At 46.8% G+C, this 12533-nt stretch overlaps 1 protein-coding gene across 4 annotated transcripts; it reads right to left on the reverse strand.

Annotated features, from left to right (window-relative positions):
* Window positions 1-368: 368 nt before the first annotated feature.
* ANXA4 (annexin A4) lies at window positions 369-12260 on the reverse strand. Of its 4 annotated transcripts, none has more exons than XM_082072497.1 (14): window positions 12148-12260; window positions 11952-12047; window positions 7747-7803; window positions 6776-6851; window positions 6098-6192; window positions 5707-5820; window positions 5436-5526; window positions 4190-4269; window positions 3723-3779; window positions 3418-3511; window positions 2811-2906; window positions 2342-2400; window positions 1905-2027; window positions 369-1657 (listed from the first exon to the last, which is right to left on the reverse strand). In XM_082072497.1, the coding sequence occupies exons 3-14, from the start codon at window positions 7747-7749 to the stop codon at window positions 1598-1600; spliced, it is 948 nt and encodes a 315-aa protein (XP_081928623.1). In that variant the 5' UTR covers window positions 7750-7803; window positions 11952-12047; window positions 12148-12260; the 3' UTR covers window positions 369-1597. The 4 variants fall into 4 exon arrangements, with proteins under 4 accessions (XP_081928623.1, XP_081928621.1, XP_081928622.1 ...); XM_082072495.1 differs by lacking the exons at window positions 11952-12047; window positions 12148-12260 and adding exons at window positions 8771-8827; window positions 11521-11559; XM_082072496.1 differs by lacking the exons at window positions 11952-12047; window positions 12148-12260 and adding an exon at window positions 11521-11620.
* Window positions 12261-12533: the final 273 nt, after the last annotated feature.

The raw sequence follows: 12533 nt of genomic DNA on the forward strand, positions 1-12533 counted from the left end.
AACAGCCACTCAACTGCAGCAGCTGGGGGGTGCGGGCCTGCACCCCAAACCTGCCCCACATACCGGTGAGTTCCCACCACGGAGATGGGATTTTATAAACCATTATAAACCATTTCCCAAAGCGCTGCTGGAGGAGAATTTATGGTGTTGCCACGTGAATGGCCTGCAGGGATATGGGCGACGGATTTACAGACGTGTCCCCTGGGGCGATGTCACCCCAGACAGGGCCCTGCGCACCCCACTCTGTGACTGGAAGGTGCATGCAGAAGAAAAAGGGAGAAAAAGCATCTGTGGAGCACAGAAATTGTTAAATAAGGACACAGTTACTTCACATTTCCTCTCCCAGAACACACAGTAGTGGCAGAAGGTATGGAAATGAATTGTTTATTCATTTTTAAAAAGCAACGTAACACAAAGCATTTAAACACAAACCCAAGCCTGAGCGCATCTGTGAGCCTGTTGTACTGGGTAAGACAATTTCTCCTTCACTGAGCAGAATGCTCCAGTAGAACTGGAAAAAGCTCCCACCAAAACTAAGGAATGTATCTCCAATTGCAGCACAGAGAGCAAGAAATAAAGTTGTTTTATTTGGGGCCATGGAAGTATCTCCTATTAAAGCCTATTGGCCTCTTGCGAGGCCAAAAAAGAACCAAATATTTCTAGTGAAAACAACGCTCAGTTGTGTAGGGCCTGGGGAAAAGTCTCTTCCAGAGGTTGGTGTGGACATCCCCATCTGGCACAGGCACAAAAACCAGACCCTGTGCTGGTGACATGGTGACACAATGACATGTCCACCCAGCCAGCACCAGGGAGACACGGTGAGTGACCCCCGGACAAGGCATCCTGGCCTAAGGCAGCAGGGAGTGCTGGTGAGACATGGTTTTGGGGACAGATCGTTCCTGAAAAGGCACCGTTCTAAGGACATGGCTTTGGCCAGAGGAAGGGTTTGTGTTAATAATGTAACCCTGATGATTTATAGTCCCACGAGTCAAGACAGACCAAGAACACAAGGCTGCCCTGTAACCAGGGCAGCAAGTTTTCTGATGTCACCAGTGACATCTTCCCTACCTACAGATCTATAGGCAACATATATATTAAGTGCAGCCAGGCTGTTAATGCTCCACACTAACAGAGGGCAAGTTAAGATCTGACCGTGCTAATATTTTAGATGATTGATTTATTTGTGTTTAAATTATCTTGCGAAGACCGAAGCAAGCCTGCGTTCTGCATTCTCCATGTAGTGATGAGGTTAATTTCTCCTCGTGCAGCATCTCGCATTCTGCATCCCAGTTTGTTTCAGTCGATCGAGTTTTGCTTGTCAATGCAATGGCAAAGCGACAGCTGGTCAGGAAATAATTTAGCTTTTATATATTTGGTTGCAGCATTCTGTTTAAGATGGGCTTTGCTAGCCCGATTAGTAGACACATAGGTGTTCCGAGCATAAAAGCGTCAACCAGAATGGCCGTTATCTAACCAGAGCATTAACTAACCAACGTCAATGCTCTTAGCAACTAATAAGATAATTGGGAAAAATTAAAAAGAAAGAAATCCTCATGATCAGCTACTTCCCATCACCCAGCAGTACAGCAGGAATCCTTTAATCCTCCCCGCCACAGAGTCTGAGCAGAACTTTCCTATAGTCTCCTGAGCAGTCTCCCTAGAAAGGAAAAAGGAACACAATTAGTTGTAGCGCTCCGTGCTGGATTCTTTCCAGCAGGTACAATTGGTTGTAGGGTTTTTATCCTCTTTGACAATTTAAGAACATTCAGGAACATTTTCAGTACATAAATGTAAAGTCTCCTTATTTCCAGCTCCTCTGAAATACCCAAGAGGTGTCAAGTGGGGACCTGTCTACTTTAAGCTGTTTAGCAAATCCAGCTCATTTCTAACACTGAAAATCTCACCTTAATGAAGGAGTAGAGCGATTTCCCGTACATGCTCAGGAATTCCCTTCTGATCTCCAGCATATCTATTTCACAGCGGGACACCATCACCCGGATCAGCGTGTTGTCATCTGTTCCCAAGCCCTAAAGAAATAAACCAACCGTATGCAACTACAAGACTTTTGGATAAATCAGTGAGAGGCACAAAGGTTTTAGCACTTGGTCTTCTGTGGGATCTGTTCCTAATCGGAGCATTTTTACATTAGTGTGTAGTGTGCTCCCCAGTAAGTTTATCGCTCTGAGCTTCCCAATGGGAAAAAAGGTCCATAAATAAGCTCAGATTTTCCTTTTTTCCCAGTTAATGAGAGATTCTCTTTCTCTAATGATTGCTGTCATGCTACTGACTCAAGCATGGAAAGGCAAGGGGGGAAAATAATCTCGCACCAAAAGCTCTTTACCTTCATGGATTTATACAATCTTTCAGCAAAATACGCAGGTTTATTTCGCATGCACTTCACTGCAAGGGAGACAAGAACAAGAGAATGCAGGTCAATAAAAACCAAAGGAGCTGGTCTTCCAAACCTTTCCAGCCCATTCTCAGCGAAGGTGTTTGTAAAGATGCGGCTCAGGGCCAGCAAACAGCAAGGACAACGCAGACACCCGCAGTCACCGGCTGGAAACGATGTCTCCATGCACAGTAACATTTTCTTTAAGGCTTTAGGGCTTCCTGACAGCAAATGTCAGCTACCAAAGCATCACTTGGGAAAGCAAACGATACCATAAAGCACAGAGCTTTCTCACCTTATTGCAGCTGCAAAAAAGGACAAAGAGTATCTGCCTCCTAAAGCTACAGCCAGCCAGGGCAAGAGACGATATCTCTAATTATTTAATTACTTTGTAGGCAAAGTTTAAAAGCGGGGAACTCACCCACGGCTAACAGAGCATCCTCGAGGTCTCCTGACATCTCAGATTTAATGCTCTCTGTTATGTCCTTATTAGCAATCTCTCTGTAGGCATCGAAAACTAGGAGGAAGAGTCAGGGATAAAAAGAGTGAGTGAGATGCTCCAGGGCATCCAGAGTGTAAACCACCAAGGATCGCTTGGCAAGATCAAGCCCCTCAGACTCTGTATGAACATTGTACCATTATTGTGATACTGTAAGCTAAATCAGGGCTGCCCCACAGAAATAATCCATTTTAATTATCAACTGCCTTGCTAATTGGCCCACCACTGCTGCTAGCATTTTCAAGAGCTGCTAGTTAATGAGAGCAGTTTAAATGCTTCTTTCCCTCTCTGCCCCGGTGGGAGTCACACTTCATTATCCTCAATTTACAGGCCGGAGTGAGTTGTATTGATGTTTTTCTTAAGTCTCTTTTTGTCTCAGGAGGGAATAAAACGGTCTTAAAGAATTTAATGTGACTGGGCTCTAGGATACCTCCTGTCTCAGGAGGAGTTCACAATCAGTTAATGAACGAGTACGGAAGTATTGTCCTCAAACAAGGGAAAAAATCCAGGACACAGCAGAAGCTCCTACCTCTTAGTAGGTGGAATCTGTTCCGTGTACAGAGGATGGTCATAAATTGAACCTCATCTGTTCCCCATTTCTTCTCCCCAGCTTCATACAGGCACTTGAAGACATTATGAACAGACAAAGTAAGTGAAGAGGCTTCTCTGAGGGGGAAAACTGAGAAGAGAGCCCAGGTCTCCACCTGGGCTGCTGCTGTGTCACACAGCTTCGGGATTACTGTTCTACCTTGGAAAAATAGGAGGTCTAGGAAAAGCAGGGATTCACCATACATCACATGTACAGGAACAGCAAGGAAGAAAATTGCTACACACCTGAGCATCTTGTTGAGCGAGGGCACCATCCACATATGTTCCCTCATCTCTGTTTCCCTGTGGGAGCAGAAGGATGAAAAACTCATTTCACCAGAGCAGCAAATGGAAGCAAGTCCTGCAAATTCCCCATTCGAGACAAGTTCCTGGAGGGGCATAATGGGATCCTTAAAACTGAATGGTAGCTCACAAATACAGCAAAACATGGCCCAGATGTGATTTATATAATACTTCCTTTTGAAACAAGCAACAATCCACTTTAACTGGGCCATTTTAAGAGGAGCACATGGCATTAACGCGTACCCAGCGTCAGACTCCTCTCCCTGCAGAAGGTGCGTGTGAAATGCAGGCGAGGCGAAATGCAAGATAAGTGAAATAAAAGTCACCCTGAAACACCTCATCACTGAAGCGAGAGATGTGTCCGTCAGTAATGGGCAGATTCACCCCCATTTTCCTTTGCCTGGACTTACCGTGGCGAGGGACACGAGAACTCTTCGGAACATGGAAGATGTGTCAGAGACAATGTCCTCCTCAAGGGTACAGCCGTATTCTAGCAAGAGCACCCACACAAATGACATGTTAGCAACACATGCACCACCTGGGCAATGTTTGTGCACAACATTTGCCAGCTGTAAGCCAGGTAAGTGTAGAACTCTGCTCAGGGCTCTAAACATCATAGAATCACTGAATTTAGGTTGGAAAGGATCTTTAAGTTCATCGAGTCCAACTGTTAGCCCAACACTGCCAAGTCCACCTCTGATCCCTCTCCCTGAGAACCTCATGTCTGTCTGTCCAACCCTCCAGGGATGGTGACTCCAGCACTGCCCTGGGCAGCCTGTTCCAATGCCCCACAGCCCTTTGGGGAAGAAATTGTTCCTAAATCCAACCTCAACCTCCCCTGGTGCAACTTGAGGCCGTTTCCTCTGCTCCTGGCGCTTGTTCCTGGGGAGCAGAGCCCGACCCCTCCTGGCTCCAAGCTCCTTTCAGGCAGTTCAGAGATCAGAAGGTCTCCCCTCAGCTCCTGTTCTCCAGCTGAACCCCCCAAGTCCCTCAGCCGCTCCCATCAGACTTGTGCTCCAGCCCCTCACCAGCTCCGTTCCCTTCTCTCAACTCGCTCCAGCACCTCTAGGGCTTTCATGAGGTGATCCCGCCACCCCTGGGGCTGCCATTTTGAGCCCTGAGGTGATTTTGGTGCCGCCATTTTGAGCTCTGAGCTGAGGGGCCCAGAACTGCCCCCAGGATTCGAGGTTTTTCCTCCCCAGGTCCCAGCACAGGGACGGTCGCTGCCCTGGGCCTGCTGGCCACACAGTGCTGGTACCAGCCAGGATGCTGGTGGCCTTCTTGACTGTCATCACAGCAGTCCAGCCATCATATTTAGTGCTTCAGTGTAAAATTAAGCAGCACAGCCAGTCTAAAACTGGCAATAGAACCACACATGGACAGACATCTGACTGATAGACATAACCACCTGAGCCCATTTTATTTACACCGATTTAATTTGTGGGTGAAATTCTAATTCTTGAGGCTGGTAGCTGTCCTGCTGTTGACAGCTCTTTAGCTCAGAGCTTCTCTCCAGACACATGATAATAGTTGTGTTGGCTGATTTGTCACATTTAAAGGTGAACAGACCCTTCTCTTTCCTCTTTACATGCCCATGCATACACACAAGTGACTTTTCAGCCAGTATGATAATGGCTTGAAGTTTGTACTACATACGAAGTTTGTAGTTCTCATTGATGCGACGAATGTCTTCATTTGTGCGAGAAGCCAGAATTTCAATCAGGCAACCTTCATCTGTTCCTGCACCCTAGGGAATTGCAGAGATGAGATCCCAGATTATAATGACAACTGGTTTGATATGCAACTAGGATTTTTAAAATATATAATATATAATTATATATATATTACATAATAATAAATTTATAATTATGCCATATCATGTTAAATTGACCAGAACTTAAGCAACATAAAAGGAAGATTTCCAAACCTTCATAGCCCTCCTCAGTTCGTGCACGTCGTACATGGTGGTAGGAGTCATCAGACCAACGATCACCCTTTCAAAATTCCCACTCAGCTCAGACTTCAAGTCATCAATCAAATCCTGCAAGATGGAGAGAAGAGAAAGGAGTTGGGGGCAGATACAGCCTTTGAGAATGGGAAGAACTCATTCACCCCTTTTCTTCATTCTCCAGCCCTCCTCGGATGAACGGCTGCTCTGAAGTGAACCAAATCAAAATGAACTTGGCAGGAAAACCTTGTGCCAACCTTGCTGTTGTGGGGACTGGGATGTTGTTCACGTTTCACCCAAGTGTTATAACCCCAAATTGTCTGCATCTCCCAGTTAAAGCCACAGTCACTCATCTCTGAAGACCACCTACCCTACCAATGCTGCTTTTATAGGTGATCAGAACTTGCTGACGTTGGGAAACATTTAGTTTGGTCAAGACCTCGATGATGGCATCTTCATCTGTGCCTGGAAGAAACCAATGGAAACCAGTCAAGCTTGCACAGGAACCAGAAGCCTGCTCTGGTCTTGTCCAAAGTGTGTTATTAGCCATCTTCTCTTCCATACACAACCTGGTTCTCAACATTTTCTGTTCCCTACACAACCTGGTTATCAATATCTTCTGTTCCCTACGCAACCTGGTTATCAACGTCCTCCATTCTATACACAACCTGGTTGTTGGGGTGTCACAGCCCCACACCTGGCAGGACTCAAGAAGTGACTGGACAATGTCCTCAGACACATGGTGTGAATTTGGGGGTTGTCCTGTGCAGGGACAGGAGCTGGACTCAACGATCCTTGTGGGTCCTTCAAATTCAGGACGTACTATGATTCTATGGCTCTCAACATCTTCTACAGGAGAGACAAGGCAAGAGCCTGACCAGCGATGTTTTTGTGGCCAAGACTTGGATCTCCAGCTGTATTCAGGCCTCAGTCTGATCAAGTCGCTTGGCAAATGGCAGACTTGCCCTCCTAACGAACCACCAGACAAAACGTTCCCAATGCTTGGGGGAAAAAGAGAGGTTTTAGCAGCAGAGGGAGACCAACTTACCAAATCCCTTCATAGCCTTCCTTAGCGCCTGTGCTTCCTGCTCAGCACTGAAGCTCGAGACCCCCTTGATTGTCGCCTAAACCCACAGGAGAGGAGTTATGAAAGGCAGATATTACACACAGTAAAGCTGAACTTAAAAAAATCAACTCAAAATATGCAAACCAGTGATAGCAAGGAAAGTCCACCCACCAAACGCAAATGATTTTCTACAAGGGTTCCACACTAAAGACAAACTATTTGTTCTAGAGGGACTTCCCAGCCACATAAGAAATAAGGCACAGGGACACAACTAAACGGAGAAAATCTCTTCATACAGCTGCCCATGGAGTATCTGGTTTGCAATTAAATCATGGCAGGCAGCCTGACGTCTCTGTTCAGCCCAGCTGCAGCTGCTTCTCAGCAGTTTTCCATGTAGACCATAGAAGAAGCTGTTCCCATCAAAGCCCTATTCCTGACTTCTCTAAGACCATCATTCTGTAGAATAATGCACCGGGAAGCGCAGTGTTTTACTCAATAGGGTGATTCACAAACTGTCCGCTGCCGTTTTGTGGGACTGCACCAGCTCTTACAAAGCTCTCCATGTTCCCATGGAAATCACCAGCAAAACTCTGCTTAACACCCATGTAGCTTGGGCTTTCTGAAACAGGCACAGGGATAACTGCTGTGTAGATGGTTACCTGGCAGGTTGAGCCCTGAAAGAATAATATGCCCAGGAAGTTTAGCTGGAGAAATTCCTGCTCTTTGAACTAATATCTGATTGGATTTGCCATTAACTTCCAAAATGGAAAATCCCACATGTGTGGGTCATTCTCCTCTAGCATGAGGAAGCAGCAAAAAGCGATAAAGTCCCCCCCCCATAAAGGGACAGATGGTGACCGTGTTCTTCCTGTTGTGTCCTTATCTGAGCTACACTCCCCACATTTATCTGATCAAACGCTTGGCACAGCGTGGCACAGAAAACACGCACTCACCATCGCTCTTGTATTTGGTCAATCTGGTACTGTCTGAGTCCTCAGGCGGGTAGACAACTGTAATAAAAAACAGAGGAAGTTTAGTTTTCTAGCAAATTATTAATAGAATATACCAACTCTCACCAGTTAATGGGACCTGACAGGTTCCACAGACACTCCTGGGACGCAGCGACAACATCAAGGAATGGATAAGCACATGAAGGGTAACCCCGCGCCGGGGCGGGACAGGAGAATCGTTTTCCTTCTTACAGTCTGCTGGGTTCAACACCTCCTCTGTTTGGTGCCATGTGTAATGCCCTGTAGGACTGCAGTTCGGACTGAATGGTGAGGTAATCCAAAGAAAAAAAGGGAAAGGAGAAGGGAGAAGGGAGAAGGGAGAAGGGAAGGGAAGGGAAGGGAAGGGAAGGGAAGGGAAGGGAAGGGAAGGGAAGGGAAGGGGAAAAGGGAAAAGGGAAAAGGAAAAAGGGAAGGGGGGAAAGGGGAAAGGGGAAAGGAAAGGAGAGGAAAGGAGAGGAAAGGAGAGGAAAGGAGAGGAGAGGAAAGGAGAGGAAAGGAGAGGAAAGGAGAGGAGAGGAGAGGAGAGGAGAGGAAAGGAAAGGAAAGGAAAGGAAAGGAAAGGAAAGGAAAGGAAAGGAAAGGAAAGGAAAGGAAAGGAAAGGAAAGGGGAAAAAGGAAAAAGGAAAAAGGAAAAAGGAAAAAGGAAAAAGGAAAAAGGAAAAAGGAAAAAGGAAAGGAAAAAGGAAAGGAAAAAGAAAAGAGAAAATGAAAGGGAAAAGGAAAGGGAAAAGAAAAAAGAAAAGGGAAAAGAAAAGAGAGAAGATGAGAGAAGAGAAGAAGAAAGAAAAGAAAAGAAAAGAAAAGAAAAGAAAAGAAAAGAAAAGAAAAGAAAAGAAAAGAAAAGAAAAGAAAAGAAAAGAAAAGAAAAGAAAAGAAAAGAAAAGAAAAGAAAAGAAAAGAAAAGAAAAGAAAAGAAAAGAAAAGAAAAGAAAAGAAAAGAAAAAGAAAAGGAATAAAAGAGGCTTACTTGTGTTCTCCCCAGGGTTATTTCTTCTGCTTGTAATTTTGTTTTCATGCACAGGACCTACACATGAACACAGCCAAAGTATTTCCCATGTCCCCGGTCAGTTGACACATGTCCAGCACTAGGGCAAGGTGCACGTCCCTGCAGCTCCAGCTCAGCCCAGCATGAGCTGTGGTTCTCACATTAAAGCCCTTAAGCAGAAGTAATGATGCCAGCGCCTGACGATATTTCCCCTTAATCCTGCGCATGGGGCTTAATTGCTGCTATCAATGAGGCCAGACAGTTGTGCAAGAGCAGGAGTGTCCCTGCTCATGCTTCACATGACTCTTACAAATCCGGGATACGATCAGCAAGTGAACTGCCCTGTGCCAGTTGCTGTGTTACGCACGGGCACTCCCGGTGCTCTCCAGGTCAGCTGTACATTATTACAGCCTGTGCAGTCGGGCAACGTATGGAAAATTATTAGTGTTGAGTTTGCTTTCTTTCATTTGATTATAGATTTCAGTGGTTGAATGATGACCTATACCTCAGAAAAGTCACCTTTGCTCTGCTGCAATCTTTTATAGAAATATAAAGCCAACTTTATTTGCCTTAGTCAGACACTAAATAATGGCTTTGAATCTCCCAGGTGATTTTCTGAGGCAATTTTACCACTCGGTCTGTGCACAGAAGCAGGAGTATTAGGCTGGTTTAGCCTAATAAGAGTGTTAGTTAGTTAGTTAGCAAAAGAAAGCTCAATAAACAAAGAAAAGGTGGTGGGAGGTGGAAAAAATCAGAGTGCAAATAAGCTGACAGAAAGAAACCAAACCAGGAGGAAAGGACAGTGTGCAGGGGCTGAGGTGGCCTGCTGATCCATCCTGATCTTATCTGCTTCATCCCTCAATAAAAGCCTGAGTTTGCTGATACAGTAAACCTGGCTTAGAACAGTGGTATCAATAGAGGTATATGAGGCATCCCTCCCATTATTCAAATGTTTTCCATGGATGACATTTTCCTGGCAGGTTTTATCAGCTAACTGGGCAGTTATAAGTCCACATCAATGTCTTCTGAAAGCTGAATCCAGAATAAACATCATTTATTAGAAAACAGCCAAGACTATCGCATGTGCCAGCCAATTCAAATCTAGGCTTGCTCTGAATCAAGTTTTCCAATGCTCCCAACAGCTCCACAGGATATAAATATAGGGTTTTTTTCCCCAAATTGGAGCTCACAGACATGCTGCCAGTCCTACACCTGGGATAAGGAGTGGAAAACCACCCTATTGCGACCCGGCCTGTGGCAAGGCAAACACTGGACTCGTTTGACTAGTTCTTTGGTTCGTTAACTCCGACACAAACCCACACCCTGCACCACATCAGCTTTTCCATGGCTCTGCCACGCCAGCTGTTTGCAGCTGCCTCCACAGCTGGCTGTGTGGTCGGCGCCCTGGCGTACCCTGTTTCCCTGAAAATAAGACAGGGCCTTATATTAATTTTTGCTTACTGTTTTACATGCATAGCTGCCTGGACACTATTTAACTAGGGCTTATTTTTGAGTAGGGCTTATATTTGGAGCACCCTCAAAAATACTGAAAAATCATGCTAGGGCTTATTTTTGGGGTAGGGCTTATTTTGGGGGAGACAGGGTAGCTCTGGGTGCCTGACCACGATCCCAGCCCGCCTTGCAGCTCAGAAATATTCAGCCAGCTGCAATACCCCAGCACCTCCCACACGATGACCTTTTCCTGGGCCGCTGCCTTCAAAAGGAATCAAAATATAATCCAGGGTTAGCAGAGCCCTGTGGTCCCACCTTTGGGCTGTGCCCCCATTGCTGCACAAACCTCGTGCCCTTCGCACCCCGGCATCCAGGGAACCAAATGCATGTTCATCTGCAACGTGAGCTGGAGTTAGAGGTAGATGTCGTACAGCGGGGTACAGCAGGAATTGATACCCTACCATGGACATCTTAATCTTTTTCAGATCTTTATTTTGGGACAATCTAGTGTCTTTTGAGCTGTGTCACCTCCTCAGATTCCTCCCCAGGAAGCGAGGGAATAAGAGGGAATAATAACCTATCTTTGCTAGAGTTCAGGTTTGGGGCTTTTATCTAGTTTTCCATGCCCAAACTTGTTACCAACTAGGGAGTGGTGCTAGCATATTTTCAGCTATCAAGAATAGCACAAAACTAAGGTAATACAGCTGATAAAATCTGCAAAGCAATATCTTTATTCATACAATTATCAATATTGATTAACCATTCTAATTGAAGGTTTGCTTAATGCTCTCCTAGAAATTAGAATGGGTTTGCATGGAAGAGAAATTCATATAAAGCTCGAAGAGAAATTACTACAAAGCTTTGCCCACCGAAAACAGACGCTTGTCCTATATGTAACGTTCAGTTTTGAAGCACTTTATGTAATTGCAAAAGCTGAAAAACTGAATAAAACTGCAAAAAAAAACCCACCAAAAATGTTTTGAATTTTGGAGGACATGCCAGCTCGGCCACGGCAGAGAGAAGTAAAACCTGCGCAGGCCGTGCTGGAGAATCAGCCACGTTCCTGCTGCCATGGCCCGGCCCCGCCGGCCGCCCCCAGCCCTGCACCCCCTGCCCCATTGCCCAGTGTCGTGGTGGCCGCGGGGCACCCACCAGCCAAGGGGCGTCCCGCTCTGCACCCCCGTGCAGCGGGCACGGCTCTTGGCATCACCCCAAGCCCCTCCGGCCCTGAAGCCCCTTCCCCGTGCCCAAGGGGACCCCCCGGCTCGTTGGGCGCTCACCTGCTGTCCCCAGTGGGTGCCTTGGCGGGGATGGCGAGAGTTTGTGGCGGATGGCAAAGTCCCCGCCCTGGAGCGGGGTGGGACTGGTGTCGCAAAGCAGATTTCTCGGCTCCGTGCTGTGCCCTTCCGCAAACAGCTGGCTGGAATCCAGCTGCGAGAGCGCCAGGGAACCTCACGCACACGTAGGAAATGCATGTTTGGGGTTGCGCAGAGGGCCTTGCAAATAAAGGTGGCCTGGTAGGCTCGGGCGGCGTCGGCGCTGCCCGGCATTGCCTGTTAAGGCTCAGGGAGCAGAGGGTTTCCAGCCTCACGTCTCGCTTTGTGCTGCGGCTGAACAGGCAAAGCCAAGGGGGGAGCGAGTGGGACGACAGTGCGGAGCACACGCAACGCCGAGCAGGAATCCTGCTCCTCTCTTTGGGGACATTTCTTACCTGTATTGCGTCTCCTTTGCTCTCACAGCACCTCTCCACATCTTCAGCGTCGTTCCCCTTTGCCTGAGAACTCTGCATCCCAAACAGCCGTGATTCCTGTAAGAGTGATTATTTTCATACAGGTGATTACTCCTGACCCAACAAATGGCACCGCCCTAAAGCCAAAACACTTCAGGCAAAGGGACTTCAGTTATACCCCAATGTGCCGCTGCCAGGGTCACACTTGGGCAGGATTGTGAGGCTGACAGAGGGAAATCAGCCTTGCAATAATACATATCTTGCCTTCCCTGTGTCTATCCTCAGGGACTTTGGCCTCCTCTGACGCTGAAAGTACAGTTATTATAATGAGTAAATCAACCCTCTCTGTTGTTTCTTCTTCTTTTTCCCGTCTCTCATCCCTGTGCCTCTCTGCACATGCTCTTTTGCTGGAAGAGACCTAAATATAGCACCCTGAACACGGGCTGTGCTCCAGCGCACGGCTGCGTCGCTGGTCTATTTTCGCTCCCGCTGCAGCTCCGTCTCCTACACCCCACGGAGAAAACCCACCCACTCCTGCTGCTGCGGGGACGTCGGGGGACAAAA

This window comes from Streptopelia decaocto (genome assembly GCF_964273445.1).
Source record: "Streptopelia decaocto genome assembly, chromosome: 25".
Taxonomy (NCBI): domain Eukaryota; kingdom Metazoa; phylum Chordata; class Aves; order Columbiformes; family Columbidae; genus Streptopelia; species Streptopelia decaocto.

Bases quoted from the DNA above. Each gene is read 5' to 3' on its own strand.
- ANXA4 (XM_082072497.1), bottom strand. The intron at 4,270-5,435 runs GTATGTAGTACA...TGCTCTTGCTAG, and splicing joins CAATGAGAACTACAAACTTC to AATACGGCTGTACCCTTGAG. The intron at 2,907-3,417 runs GTAGGAGCTTCT...TCTTCCTCCTAG, and splicing joins CAGATTCCACCTACTAAGAG to TTTTCGATGCCTACAGAGAG.